At 36.5% G+C, this 15,966-nt stretch overlaps 1 protein-coding gene across 1 annotated transcript in view; it reads left to right on the forward strand.

Annotated features, from left to right (window-relative positions):
• Positions 1-15,966, forward strand: part of Cnbd1 (cyclic nucleotide binding domain containing 1) — a 320,853-nt gene that overhangs the window by 209,237 nt on the left and 95,650 nt on the right. The window contains exons 7-8 of the mRNA XM_032890379.1: positions 4,041-4,172; positions 5,606-5,738. Of these exons, the coding sequence (XP_032746270.1) occupies positions 4,041-4,172; positions 5,606-5,738 (265 nt within the window). The remainder of the gene's footprint in view (positions 1-4,040; positions 4,173-5,605; positions 5,739-15,966) is intronic.

Below are 15,966 nucleotides of genomic sequence, written 5' to 3' on the forward strand. Positions count from 1 at the left end.
TTTAGTAAGATTAATTTGTACACAAGAAACTAACTTGAACGATATGATCAGTAATTGTAGAAATAGTTTAAATTTGAAAACTATATTATTTCTAAGTCAAAAAGTTATTTGCACGATCACATAGCTTGACAGGATATAGTAAATTTTGAACTTGTGTCTTGGGAGGCCTGTTCTCACCGAGCAGATTAGAAACCTTCATCAGTTACTGAACCTCATCCAGCTGCAGACAGCTGTTAGATGAATGCAGGTGGAGCCCATGTTTGCTCCACATGCTGCACGTTGCAGTCACCTTGATTTTCAACTAATCGATCTGTTGTTCTCTTCTTGGGAGCAGATATTTGGACTAATGCCATTTTTTCTTTATATGTAAAAAGATAAGTAATATAGAAAATATGGTCGTTTGGTTGGTTCTGTAAGGCATCATACATCTTTCAAAGTTTCCTCCTGGGATTCTTGACGACTTTTGCAAACCCACTGTAGATGATTTTTTGAAGTTGGCTTTACACTTTACTGCAGAGTCCTCCAGCAGATTGTCTCTTCATGCTGTTGCTTTTTCCTTCACACTTGCTTGATTCTTCCGATTTGTTCATTAAAGAACAACTTCAGTGTTTTATTGAACTACCCGATGACATTTCAATTTACCTCTGAGTTGTTTTCTGGGGTGCATTTTGATTATTTTTTCTCACATTAGAAACAAACATTTTGAATTAAACTTAACAGTTATTAGAGGTTCATACAGATTTATTGAAACTATGGCCTGGCTACTGCTTTATGAAGACCAAGCATCATTTTTTTTCAAGTATGGGGATAAGCTTTACAGTGGAATATGCCTCTGTAACACCAGTAGTGATTCTCATAGATCAGACAGTCATAGGTTTTGATCCAAAACCAAGTTCTATGAAGCTGAAATTTATGCTCTTTTTTGATTGTTGATAGCATAAAAGTCCAATTTACTTAACTATAGTTCAATAATTACATTTTGCCCCTACAAGGTTCCTAACTTGCACAATATAAATGACAATTATGTTATATTAAAATATTAGTGAGAAAAATATTCAAAGCATATGAACGTTAAATTCGTCTACACATGTGTTCTTTTGTCTTCCTTGGGATAGAACACACAGCCTTGCACATGAAAGACACTTCTTCACTACTGAGGTATATCCCTATGCTTTAAGATAATTATTTTGAGGCACAATATTTATAATTACTCTCAGACGACCATTTTTTTGCTTCAGGTTTCAGGAGAAGCTTGGATTAGAGGAATACGATTCTGTGTCTATTTTTACAAATTTTAAAAAGTATATCTTAGATTTTTTTCTTACTCATGGTTAAATGCATATTCTAATGAATAAAGGACTAAAGGAGCTAATAGCTGGCAAAACATTAGTTTTGGATGCAGTATGCCTCTGCGGGTGGTATGACTGAGTTATTTCAGGACAAAATTAAATATTTGAGTTAGTAGGCATAGAGAGGAGAAACACTCTTATCAATATGAGTGGAGAACATTTTTCTCCATTGAAAACCTGAATAAAACACAAGAGTGGAGAATAGTAAATTGGGTTTTTGTTGAATTGAAGTATAAGAATTCTGGTGCCTTTGGTCATCAGAAGGAATTTTAAACATATTTTTCAGAATTCTATATTATTCGTTTAATTTTAATAATCAGGAAACTGGGAATGGAATAACATTTAAAATGTAAATTTAAAAAATCTTAAAAAAATCAACTAAAAATGAATTTCAGACAGAAAAATACACTACCCAAGGAGAAATAATGCAAGGAAATTGAATGCTATATATGTAAAATATAAATGACACTGATATAGCTGGGTCCTCAGGTAGTTCTATATCCAATTTTCTGAGGAACCTCCAGACGGATTTCCGGAGTGGTTGTACTAGTTTGCAATCCCACCAACAATGGAGGAGTGTTCCTCTTTCTCCACATTTCGCCAGCATCTGCTGTCACCTGAGTTTTTTATCTTACCCATTCTGACTGGTATGAGGTGGAATCTCGGGGTAGTTTTGATTTGTAGTTTCCTGATGATTATGGATATTGAACATTTCTTTAGGTGCTTCTCAGCCATTCCTCAGATGAGAATTCTTTGTTTAGCTCTGAACCCCTTTTTTTTAATAGGGTTATTTGACTCTCTAGAGTCTAACTTCTTGAGTTCTTTGTAAGTATTGGATATTAGCCCTCTATCAGATGTAGGATTGGTAAATATCTTTTCTCAGTCTGTTGGTTGCCATTTTGTCCTAATGACAGTGTCTTTTGCCTTACAGAAGCTTTGCAGTTTTATGAGGTCCCATTTGTCGATTCTTGATCTTAGTGCATAAGCCATTGGTGTTTTGTTCAGGAAATTTGGACTAATTGACTGATGGCAATTAGAAATACTGAGGAAAATAAAGCACAACATGTCTGCTTGAAATTATTGGTAAAGGTGAACATGAAGAACATATTTACCCCTTACCTGTGAGCATGAGTGCTGAACACAGACCCTGATTGTTCTTCATGTGTTCCTTTATTTGTAGTCACTGTCACTCTCTGACCATTTCCTATGTATTTTTTGACTTCTCCTGGAGTTTCCATATACTTAATATTGCCTGTCCATCTTCCAATCTATTCAATACCCTTATTTCTATTCCTTCTACATTTATGCATTTTAAGTACTAGCTGCACATTGTATATGAATTCAATTTGAATTACTTTATAAATAATGTATCCTTTCAGTAAATTTTATTTATGGAGTTTTAATTTATTTATTTTTCTTTTAAAATATTTTTTGCTCTAATTTATTTCATGTTTTCATTTTAAGTCTAAATAATTCAATATGAATAAGTTCTTTTAAAAATAATGTTGATTTTCCTTCATTTGTATTCATTCTTATAAATATCTTATCATGTTAATTAGTTATTTTAAGACTACTTGCTTCAGCTGGAAATACCTTTCCTCCTAAAATTATAAACGTGTTTAAATCTTATACTTTCCTGAGTTGTTAATAGGATTTTCATTAACTAGTCAGCTGTGAATCCTGTACAATATGAAAACTGCACATATGCAAGTTGCAGGGTTAGAGATTTTCTTTTCTGAGAATTCTGCCAGGACTTGCAGATAAAAGACAAGTTTTTGTGTCTTTCATGGATTAGTGGACACAGCTTTTCTTGTCTGTATTTTGCAAGCCCAGCTTTCATCAGAATTCCTAGGCTTTAGGATCAGTTCAGGTGTCTCACCTTGCATGGTAATGAATCTTATGTTCTGTCCTCCATTCTAACAAGCTCCAGGACCTCGTGCCAGTTAAATAGCACTATGAGCCACTTTGGCCTCTGCAGGGAGTCTCTGATTTGAACATCCTCTGTCTGTAGGGATACTATATCATGCGCAACAATTTATTTCCTAAAAATGAAAAAGAATCAGTCTTTATCTATATTTTAAATAGAATTTTAACCAAACATTATCTCGAATAGCCTTGTGTTACTTTTCATTTATATTTTCTATTTTTTACCTAGGAAAGTCTAGCATAAATACTCAATAGGTATATGATTTTTTTACCATAATGACTTAAATATTCTAGAGATAACATTCCCTGTTTAATATTTATCTGCCACATATTAATACACACATGAATGACTTATCAATGACATGACACTGTATTCATTTTATTTATTACCAACATACACAGCTATTAATAAAAGAGCTGTACCATGACTATTTGTCCATCAAATAATTTTTTAATTCTGACTCTATGCCAAACATTTCCCTGGCACTTGGAGGAATGAATGAATAAAAGAAAGCATGGCTCTTCCTCATGGTGTTTTCTCTATATTGCTGAGGAATAGATGTTGTGTCAAGGAAAAGGCATGTTTGTAGAAGCCTGAATGATCCAGGCAAAGATCAGGGAGACATTCTTGCACAGTTGAGGCACTGGGATTCCAACCCTCTTGCTGACTCACCTAGACTCTTCTCACAGTTTTCACTGGTGTCTGTGTGAGTGGATGTCAATGAATAATGCTGACGTCTTCCTGCTTCTTGATACCGTTCACAGGTGAAAAAGTGGGGTGTCTTTGGATCGCTGGAAGTTAGACCTGACATGGATGAATGTGAACGTTCAATTGTGACAGACGACGACTGTGAAATCCTGAAAATACCTACAAAGGAGTATGAGAAGTTAAAATTGGTATGCTCTGTACATCTATTTCCCTTTTGAAGTCCGACTTGATTGGAGAGACCATGATTTGTGGTTTATTGGCCGATTGGCACTTCGTCAGCTTCTTTTTCAGTACTTGCAGGAAAAACAGCAGAGCACTCCTCTGCTCTTTATAATTTTTAAATTCACTCATTCAGGCAATGAGCAAATAGGCAGTATGTGTGTCAACAGCATGCTGTTTGATGGGGGACACAAACGATTGGATGGTTACGGCGCTACTGCTTTCAAGGGTTCACCAGTCTGTACTAATCTTTCTTCAGAATATGTGACTAATACTTTTGGTTGTGAGCCTAGCCTTTAATGGCTGAGACTAGTTGCTTTCTGTCAGCTTGACGCAGACCTGCTGGAAGCGGGATTTTAGTTGGGGAACTGTCTCCATTAGATGGACTTACGGGGATATCTCTGGGACATTCTCTTGATTGCAAATTAAAGTAAGAAGACTCTGGTACACCTGTGCAATATAAGAAAGTTAGCTGAGTCGAGTGGAGAAGTAACCCAGCAGACAGCATTTCCCCAAGTTTTTATGTTCTATGGGGCTGAAATAACTGATCTCATCCTCGAGGTGCTTTGGGTTATTTGGCTTATCACAACCAGGAAACAAATGAAGACAGAATGGTTGACATGCTAATTCAGAATTTCACAAACTTTCAAATTCATAATTGAATAAGAAGACATTTAAACTTTATTCTGAGCATCAACTTCTGCTGTTTATGACGTTTTAGTGTAAATCTGTATTTTTCTAGTCTAAACCAAATCTGTTCCTACTCTCTCCATCACCCCCACTTCTTTTAAAGGGTAGAAAAAACTTATCTAAACCGTGAGGTTGGGAGGTCCCTGTTGTCTTCTTGACAGATTCTAATACAGGTCTAGGTCCTGCATGATACTTGAAGGTTCAGTATTCATGCTGAAAGATAAATATCGTTCTTATTGCTTAGGATCTCAAAAAGTAAGAAATTTCCTTTGGTGTGGTAACCTCATAAACATGTGATTTTCCCAGAATTCATCGTTTCCCCAAATACCAGATATTAGTATGTTTAAATTTCAGAGTGTTTGGCTTAAAAATTTTTCTTGTTTTGTTATTGTCCCTCATGAAAATGAATTATATAACTGCACACACACACACACACCTTTTGAGCTTTGTTTATAAATCTTTAAAATTTGTTCATATTTATAGTAATTTAAAGCATTATAGTACAGATTGGGTGTATTGGCAAACAAATCTGAATATTAGAATTATAGTGTAGCTATTGGTCATAGTGATAGTCAATTGTTACTCAAACTTATACTGTGAAATAGCCATATAGCTGTTACTTCTCTTTTTCTGACATTTTTGGCTAGTTTTTGTTAGTTTTTAATGATCTCATTTTGAAACCTGACAAGGGCATTCTTTTTTTTTATTGCAGGAAAAAGTAAAACGTGAAAATGCACAAAAGTTGAAATTAATTCGCAAGTGTCCGTTTTATGAAATTTGGCCTACCTTATCCATATATGAACTAGTTTCACTTAGTACATTCAAAATTTTTCCTCCAGGTCATGGTGAGTTTAACTCAATTTTAGACTTGTTTGTTATGTAAAATTCCACTACTGTATTTGCAAATCTTTATAATTTCAATATATTAGGCAATATAAGTAATGCATCTCCATATAGGTATTTTATTACTTAATGAATTATTAACTATGAATTGGATTTTTAAAAACTTCTTTTTAATTAAAAAATGAACATGTTTTGCTTCAAGAGCAGCTTTAGTCCAAACCTGCATTCCACATCTCTCCACATTTTCAATTCTCCATACTCATATTGCTACACCCTGAAAATTACAGTAAGGGCCAACCTGCAAAGAATAAGGGCAAGATGTCTGTGTAGTCACTGTTTTCTTACTGTCCTGGTTAGTAAGCTCTTAACCAGCAAATTTTCAATCAACATCTGTGTTATATTTCAGCAGTGAAAAAGTAACAATTCCAAGTTTTCTGTCACTCATCAAAGCCTTGACAAAGCACGTCAGATTCAGTCCTTAATTGCTGTCGTGAGACCTCAAATAAATATAGATGTATCTTTGATGTGGGTAAAAAAACTAAATACAAAAATCCCTTACAACCCACATTTACTTTCTGCACATTGCCTGTAGTTCACACATTACTTTTTGTGTACTTGTATTCTGATTGTGACCTATCATTGGGAGGTCAGATGTTTTTTACATGTGGCATTATGTGGAGCTAATAGTTTATAATTTTGGAGATTTGATATTTGCAGTTTCTGAAGAAGGTGAAGTCTTAAAAAGAGAATCAAGAGGCAAAAGCCTCCGATATCATTAGAGTCTGGAGTGCATGTACAGACCTCCTAGAATATGTGTGCACAAAAGCATAGACAGTATTGACTCATTCTATTCCTTCATGAACCTATGAGAGACAAGTAAACAAGAGAGGACTGTGAAGGCAGACCTATGAAAGTGTGGGCAAGATTTTTGTCTTTAATAAGGAGTCACTTTGCCCCACAAGATACAGCCATGAACAGCAAAATGAGCAGTGAGACCTGGTACTTTTCTCCTCTCAAATACTGGTGGAACAAATACTTGGACTACTACAGTACAGGAAACCTTTCAAGAAATACTGCTTTACAAATCCTGCCGAGCTGTGATGGCCAAGGGCTAACTTCAAATTAGGAATGAGACTAAAGCTTCTACAAGTTTGATTCTGAGTTATAAATCTTAAAACATAGCTAAGATATCCTTGGAAAGTGAGTTTCAGCTCAGTGTGGTGCAAAATATTCCTGGTAGTGTGTTGTGGGAAAAAGTATAGTGAGAGGGAAGCTTTCAAACCACAGAAATAAGGCACTCATATTTGATGAGTGTTTTTCAGTGCTCATATTTACAATATCATTTCTTAAAACAGATGTTTAAACTATGTTGCATCAACATTAAGTATATCTTGCTTATAAAAACTAAATATTAAAAAATATTAAAAGGGTAACAAGTGCTAAGCACTAAACCATCAGCCTGGGAAATGATTAAGAATATTGAACTGTTCACAAAAATTTTAATAACTAGGTATGAATATAAATATTTTCATTAGTGTACACATGAAAATCATCCAATCAACTTATATAAGTAGAAGTTTAGCTTTTCAAAATTTACTGTATTTATTGCAGAGAAAACTTGATGAATGCAGTTTTTCTGGGTTTAATCATAGATTTTCTACTTTATATCAGACTTGTTAAATATTTCTCTCAGAGGCTAGTATATATAAAAGTAGATCATAAGTAAGCTGTACAATATTATGTGAACAAAATATTCTGAATGTGGAGGGGTCAACTATTCTATTACTCAAAAACATTCAGTTATTGTTTTTAATGTTTCTCAAACTAAAACATGGGCCCAAAGTACTTAAGAGCTAAGCAGATTGTAGAGCTAAAAATAGGCTTGACACAACATGTTTCATATACTTGAATATCTGAAAGGTAATAATATTTTCTGTGTTATACAACTTGTTATATTGCATAATAATAAAACTCTGTTATTATACTGTATAGTAAAAATATCACTTTGTCTCATTTCTAACCATATAAAAGTTAGAGCATATATGTATACAAGTTTAGACAAGATTATAGTCCTTAGATAAGAATGTCAGATATATCTATAAATCCCATCTCAGTACTAACATAACTATAAATTATCATAAGTTCTTATCAGCTAACAAAGAAACAAATAAATAAAAGTGCTTATAAATAAACAAATCTAGGTTTTTGCATCTTTTTATAGTAATAAACAATATATAAAATAAAATCATCAGATATGACTCGTCTTCTTTTTTTTTTGAACATTATTGTATTTCCATATCTATTGTTACAGAATGGCACAGAATCACAAAGACATTTATTGTGACCTGGGTATGTGTTTTTCTTTTTTTTTTAATCTTTATTAACTTGAGTATTTCTTATTTAAATTTCGATTGTTATTCCCCTTCAGGGTTTCCAGGCCAACATCCCCCTAACCCCTCCCCCTCCCATTCTATATGGGCTTCCCCTCCCCATCCTCACCCCATTACCACATTCCCCCCAACAATCATATTCACTGGATGTTCAGTCTTGGCAGGACCAAGGGCTTCCCCTTCCACTGGTGCTCTTACTAAGCGATTCATTGCTACCTATGAGGTTGGAGTTCAGGTTAAGTCCATGTATAGTCTTGGGGTAGTGGCTTAGTCCCTGGAAGCTCTGGTTGGTTGGCATTGTTGTTCATATGGGGAATCGAGCCCCTTCAAGCTCTTTCAGTGCTTTCTCTGATATCTTCAACGGAGGTCCGGTTCTCAGTTCAGTGGTTTCTGCTAGCATTCGCCTATGTATTTACTGTATTCTGGCTGTGTTCCTCAGGAGAGATCTACATCCGGTTTCTGTCAGCCTGCACTTCTTTGCTTCATCCATCTTATCTAGTTTGGTGGCTGTATATGTATGGGCCACATGTGAGGCAGGCTCTGAATGGGTGTTCCTTCTGCCTCTGTTCTAAACTTTGCCTCCCTACTTCTTCCCAAGGGTATTCTTGTTCCCCTTTAAAGAAGGAGTGAAGCATTCGCATTTTGGTCATCCTTCTTGAGTTTCATGTGTTCTGTTCATCTAGGGTAATTGAAACATTTGGGCTAATAGCCACTTATCAATGCGTGCATACCATGTTTTTTTTTCTGTGATTGGGTTACCTCACTCAGGATGATATTTTCCAGTTCCATTCATTTGCCTATGAATTTCATAAAGTCATTGTTTTTGATAGCTGAGTAGTATTCCATTGTGTAGATGTATCACATTCTCTGTATCCATTCCTCTGTTGAAGGGCATCTGGGTTCTTTTCAGCTTCTGGCTATTATAAATAAGGCTGCTATGAACATGGTGGAGCATGTGTCTTTGTTATATGTTGCGGCATCTTTTGGGTATATGCCCAAGAGAGGTATAGCTGGTTCCTCAGATAGTTCAATGTCCAATTTTCTGAGGAACCTCCAGACTGATTTCCAGAATGGTTGTACCAGTCTGCAATCCCACCAACAATGGAGGAGTGTTCCTCTTTCTCCACATCCTTGCCAGCATTTGCTGTCACCTGAGTTTTTGATCTTAGCCATTCTCACTGGTGTGAGGTGAAATCTCAGGGTTGTTTTGATTTGCATTTCCCTGATGACTAAAGATGTTGAACATTTCTTTAGGTGTTTCTCAGCCATTCGGCATTCCTCAGCTGTGAATTCTTTGTTTAGCTCTGAACCCCATTTTTTAATAGGGTTATTTGTCTCCCTGCGGTCTAACTTTTTGAGTTCTTTGTATATTTTGGATATAAGGCCTCTATCTGTTGTAGGATTGGTAAAGATCTTTTCCCAATATGTTGGTTGCCATTTTGTCCTAACAACAGTGTCCTTTGCCTTACAGAAGCTTTGCAGTTTTATGAGATCCCATTTGTTGATTCTTGATCTTAGAGCATAAGCCATTGATGTTTTGTTCAGGAAATTTTCTCCAGTGCCCATGTGTTCTAGATGCTTCCCAACTTTTTCTTCTATTAGTTTGAGTGTATCTGGTTTGATGTGGAGGTCCTTGGTCCACTTGGACTTAAGATTTGTACAGGGTGATAAGCATGGATCGATCTGCATTCTTCTACATGTTGACCTCCAGTTGAACCAGCACCATTTGCTGAAAATGCTATCTTTTTTCCATTGGATGGATTTGGCTCCTTTGTCAAAAATCAAGTGACCATAGGTGTGTGGATTCATTTCTGGGTCTTCAATTCTGTTCCATTGGTCTATCTGTCTGTCTCTGTACCAATACCATGCAGTTTTTATCACTATTGTTCTGTAATACTGCTTGAGTTCAGGGATAGTGATTCCCCCTGAAGTCCTTTTATTGTTGAGGATAGTTTTAGCTATCCTGGATTTTTTGTTATTCAAGACAAATTTGCAATTTGTTGTGTCTAACTCTCTGAAGAATTGGATTGTTATTTTGATGGGGATTGCATTGAATCTGTAGATCGCTTTTGGTAAAATGGCCATTTTTACTATATTAATCCTGCCAATCCATGAGCATGGGAGATCTTTCCATCTTCTGAGGTCTTCTTCAATTTCTTTCTTCAGAGGCTTGATGTTCTTAACATACAGATCTTTTACTTGCTTTGTTAAAGTCACACCGAGGTATTTTATATTATTTGGGACTATTATGAAGGGTGTTGTTTTCCTAATTTCTTTCTCGGCTTGTTTCTCTTTTGTGTAGAGGAAAGCTACTGATTTATTTGAGCTAATTTTATACCCAGCCACTTTGCTGAAGTTGTTTATCAGCTTTAGTAGTTCTCTGGTGGAACTTTTGGGATCACTTAAATATACTATCATATCACCTGCAAATAGTGATACTTTGATTTCTTCTTTTCCAATCTGTATCCATTTGATCTCCTTTTGTTGTCTGATTGCTCTGGCTAGAAATTCAAGAACTATATTGAAACAGTAGGGAGAGAGTGGGCAGCCTTGTCTAGTCCCTGATTTCAGTGGGATTGCTTCAAGTTTCTCTCCATTTACTTTAATGTTAGCAACTGGTTTGCTGTATATGGCTTTTACTATGTTTAGGTATGGGCCTTGAATTCCTATTCTTTTCAGGACTTTTATCATGAAGGGGTGTTGAATTTTGTCAAATGCTTTCTCAGCATCTAATGAAATGATCATGTGGTTTTGTTCTTTCAGTTTGTTTATATAATGGATCACGTTGATGGTTTTCCGTATATTAAACCATCCTTGCATGCCTGGGATGAAGCCTACTTGATCATGGCGGATGATTGCTTTGATGTGCTCTTGGATTTAGTTTGCCAGAATTTTATTGGATATTTTTGCGTCAATATTTGTAAGGGAAATTGGTCTGAAGTTCTCTTTCTTTGTTGGGTCTTTGTGTGGTTTAGTAGAAGAGTAATTGTGGCTTCGTAGAAGGAATTTGGTAGCTCTCTATCTGTTTCAATTTTGTGGAATAATTTGGATAGTATTTGTATGAAGTCTTCTATGAAGGTCTGATAGAATTCTGTACTGAACCCATCTGGACCTGGTCTCTTTTTGGTTAAGAGACCTTTAATGACTGCTTCTATTTCTTTTGGAGTTATGGGGTTGTTTAAATGGTATATCTGTTCCTGATTTAACTTTGGTACCTGCTATCTGTCTAGGAAATTGTCCATTTCCTGCAGATTTTCAAGTTTTGATGAATATAGGCTTTTGTAGTAAGATCTGATGATTTTTGAGTTTCCTCTGAATATGTAGTTATGTCTCCCTTTTCATTTCTGATTTTGTTAATGTGTACATATTCTCTGTGTCCTCTCATTAGTCTAACTAAGGGTTTATCTATCTTGTTGATTTTCTCAAAGAACCAACTTTTGGTTCTGTTGATTCTTTCTATGGTCCTTTTTGTTTCTACTTGGTTGATTTCAGCTCTGAGTTTGATTATTTCCTGCCTTCTACTCCTCCTGTGTGTATTTGCTTCTTTTTGTTCTAAAGCTGTTAGGTGTGCTGTCAAGCTGCTGACATGTGCTCTCTCCTGTTTCTTTCTGCAGGCACTCAGAGCTATGAGTTTTCCTCTTAGCAGAGCTTTCATTGTGTCCCATAAGTTTGGGTATGTTGTACCTTCATTTTCATTAAATTCTATGAAGTTTTTAATTTCTTTATTTCTTCCTTGACCATGTTATCGTTGAGTAGAACATTGTTCAACTTCCACGTATATGTGGGCATTCTTCCCTTATTGTTATTGAAGACCAGCTTTAACCCGTGGTGGTCTGATAGGAGGAATGGGTTTATTTCTATTTTTCTATATCTGTTGAGGCCTGTTTTATGACCAATTATATGGTCAATTTTGGAGAAAGTACCATGAGGAGCTGAGAAGAAGGTATATCCTTTTGTTTTAGGATAGAATGTTCTATGAATATCTCTTAAGTCCATTTGGTTCATGACTTCTGTGAGTCTGTCTATGTCTCTGTTTAATTTCTGTTTCCATGATCTGCCCATTGATGAGAGTGGGGTGTTGAAATCTCCCATTATAATTGTGTGAGGTACAATGTGTGTTTTGAGCTTTAGTAAGGTTTCTTTTATGTATGTAGGTGCCCTTTATTTGGGGCATAGATATTTAGGATTGAGAGTTCATCTTGGTGGATTTTTCCTTTGATGAATATGAAGTGTTCTTCCTTATCTTTTTTGATGACTTTTAGTTGAAAATTGATTTTATTCGATATTAGAATGGCTACTCCAGCTTGCTTCTTCAGACCATTTGCTTGGAAAGTTGTTTTCCAGCCTTTCATTCTGAGGTAGTGTCTGTCTTTGTCTCTTTGGTGTGTTTCCTGTAGGCAGCAGAATGCAGGGTCCTCATTGTGTATCCAGTTTATTAATTTATGTCTTTTTATTGGGGAGTTGAGACCATTGATGTTGAGAGATATTAAGGAATAGTGATTGTTGCTTCCTGTTATAATCATGTTTGGATGTGAGGTTATGTTTGTGTGCTTTTCTTCTCTTTGTTTTGTTGCCAAGACGATTAGTTTCTTGCTTTTTCTAGGGTGTAGCTTGCCTCCTTATGTTGGGCTTTACCATTTATTATCCTTTGTAGCGCTGAATTTGTAGAAAGATATTGTGTAAATTTCATTTTGCCATGGAATATCTTGGTTTCTCCATCTATGTTAATTGAGAGTTTTGCAGGATACAGTAACCTGGGCTGGCATTTGTGTTCTCTTAGGGTCTGTATGACCTCTGTCCAGGATCTTCTGGGTTTCACAGTATCTAGTGAGAATTCTTTTGTAATTTTGATAGGTCTACCTTTATGTTACTTGACCTTTTTCCCCTACTGCTTTTAATATTCTTTTTTATTTCGTTCATTTGGTGTTTTGACTATTATGTGATGGGAGGAGTTTCTTTTCTGGTCCAATCTATTTGGAGTTCTGTAGGCTTCTTGTATGCCTATGGGCATCTCTTTCTTTAGGCTAGGGAAGTTTTCTTCTATGATTTTGTTGAAGATATTTATTGGTCCTTTGAGCTGGGAGTCTTCACTCTCTTCTATATTTATTATCCTTGGGTTTGAGCTTCTCATTGAGTCCTAGATTTCTTGTAAGTTTTGTACCAGTAGCCTTTTCTATTTTACATTATCTTTGACAGTTGTGTCGATGATTTCTATGGAATCCTCTGCTCCTGAGAGTCTCTTTTCTATTTCTTGTATTCTGTTGGTGATGCTTATATCTATGGCTCCTTGTCTCTTCCTTTGGTTTTCTATACCCTGGTTGTTTCCATGTGTTCTTTCTTGATTGCTTTCCATTTTTAATTCCTTCAACTGTTTGATTGTGTTTTCCTGGAATTCTTTCAGGGATTTTTGTGATTCTCTCTATAGGCTTCTACTTGTTTATTTATGTTTTCCTGGGTTTCTCTAAGGGAGTTCTTCATGTCTTTCTTGAAGTCCTCCAGCATCATGATCAAATGTGATTTTAAATCTAGATCTTGGTTTTCTGGTGTGTTTGGATATTCCGTGTTTGCTTTGGTGGGAGAATTGGGCTCCAATGATGTCATGTAGTCTTGGTTTCTGTTGCTTAGTTTCCTGTCCTTGCCTCTCACCATCAGGTTGTCTCTGGCGTTACCTTGCTCTGCTATTTGTGACAGTGGCTAGACTGTCCTATAGTCCTGTGTTTCAGGAGTGCTGTAGACCTGTTTTCCTGTTTTCTTCAGCCAGTTATGGGAACAGAGTGTTCTGCTTTCGGGTGTGTAGTTTTTCCTGTCTACTGGTCTTCAGCTGTTCCTGTGGGCCTGTGTCCTGAGTCCACCAGGCAGGTCACTTGGAGCAGAAAAGTTGGTCTTACCTGTGATCCTGCAGCTCAAGTTGCTCGTGGGGAGGTACTTTTGAGCTCTCCATGAGGGCAGCAACCAGGATGTCCTGCGCTGCCTTTTCCCGGGCCCCCATGTACCAGAGTCCCAGATGGTGTTAGGTGTTTTCCTCTGGAATGAGAAATGTGGGCAGAGTGTAGTCTCTTCTGGCTTCCCAGGCGTGTCTCCCCCTCTGAAGGTTTAGCTCTCCCTCCCATGGGATTTGGTTGCAGAGAAGTGTTGACTGGGTCCCTTCAGGTCCCAGGAGTGTCTGGACTGTGGTGGACCTGCCACTGGAGTGCCCCTATCTTCTGGTTCCCAGAGGCCATATACAATTTGCTTTTGGGCTAGGGATGTGGGCAGGGGTGGGCAGTATTGGTGGTCTCTCCTGCTCTGCTATCTCAGAACTGCCCAGATGTCTGGGAGGTGAGCTCTCTCTCCCCTGGGGTTTGGGAGCAGTGAGCTGTGGGCCTGGATCAGGGAGGTTAGATATGATTCTTCTTTACTTAAGGTTTATTCTGAATTACTATCCAAAAACAGAGATGCTACTGAAATTAAACTTCCATTTCGTGAATTTATAATTAGAAATGAATAGCTTCCAAGGCATACAAAATGTGTTTTAACCTCATTTTAAGGGTGTATTACATAAAGCTTCAGAGAGATTCAGTTAATTATTAAAAAGCTTCAAAGACTTTAGGGACTTATTATTGGCAGTTTCTGACTGTGTTCTTTTCTAGCTCCTCACAGCTTCCTACATTTTGGCTTCATGTGTGAAAGGGCCTTATAACCATGCTGTCTAGCATTGCTTGTTTTTTGTCCTGAGTTACTCTTTTTCAAAGCATGGCTAATCACTACATTATTTTACTACCCAAGCTGTTTCTATATGCATCATATATATATATATATATATATATATATATATATATATATATGTTTCTTGTAGTAATCTGCTTAGAAATAATGCATTTCCCCTTTACTAAAAGACAAATTTCAAAAGTTTCTCATATAATTTTGAAGATTGCTTGTTTTCAAGTTTAGTGTGACTTGGTTCTCTCATGTATATCCCTGTCTCAGGGATACCTCTGTCCCTGTCAAACATGGCATTTTTTGTCAGTGTGTTATTGTCTTCTTTGCTGATCCTTGCTTCTTGTTCTCCCTTTCCAAAGGTCCCAGACTTTTGTTAAACCAAATTCACTCATTGATGTTGGGGTCCAGAAATCTCCTCACAAATCACATGAACATCAATCTCAGGCAGACATGGGTATTTTTTGAGCATATACTTCAGTACTGATCGATCAGCACTACCTTTCAGGTTTGGGAATTGAACTGTGAACCCTGACTTAAGGTACTACCAGTCTCTTTAAGCTTGAGCTCTACAAACATCTGTGCCAAGTTATTTCATCAATCAGGATTTAGAGGTAGGATAGTTTCCTTAGAAACATGTCCTTGTTGTACACTTATCCTATTCTCATTTGTTGGGATACTCAACTGTGGCAGGATACTTGCCTTCTCTAATTTATCTATTCATGTCTTAACTTATCTATCAGAATGGGGCTCGTCTAACATTCATGTCTTAATTTGCCAACAAGGATATCAGTTAACCACACGTATGTTTCTTTCTGCCAAGTAGTGTGTCAGTTTCCAGGGAGATCTTAGGAACTTCAACATAACCAACCACTATTCAAAATGAAAGTGTTATTCCAAATAGTTTCTTATATTGGTGCAGGTGTTGCTTTTATGTTGTGGTCTATCATAGGGACAACTGTGATGAATGTTTCCCAAGGGCACAGGACATAACAGAATGTGTAATCAACTTGGGCATGAAAAAGTTTCCCTATAATGGCAGACAAGACAGGTAACAGTTACCTAGGCCTTAACATTTTTCCTAGGCCTTAACAATTAAGGTTTGTTTTTTTGTTTCTTTATTTTGTCAACTTAGGTTATACTA

This window comes from Rattus rattus, chromosome 1 (genome assembly GCF_011064425.1).
Source record: "Rattus rattus isolate New Zealand chromosome 1, Rrattus_CSIRO_v1, whole genome shotgun sequence".
Classification (NCBI taxonomy): domain Eukaryota; kingdom Metazoa; phylum Chordata; class Mammalia; order Rodentia; family Muridae; genus Rattus; species Rattus rattus.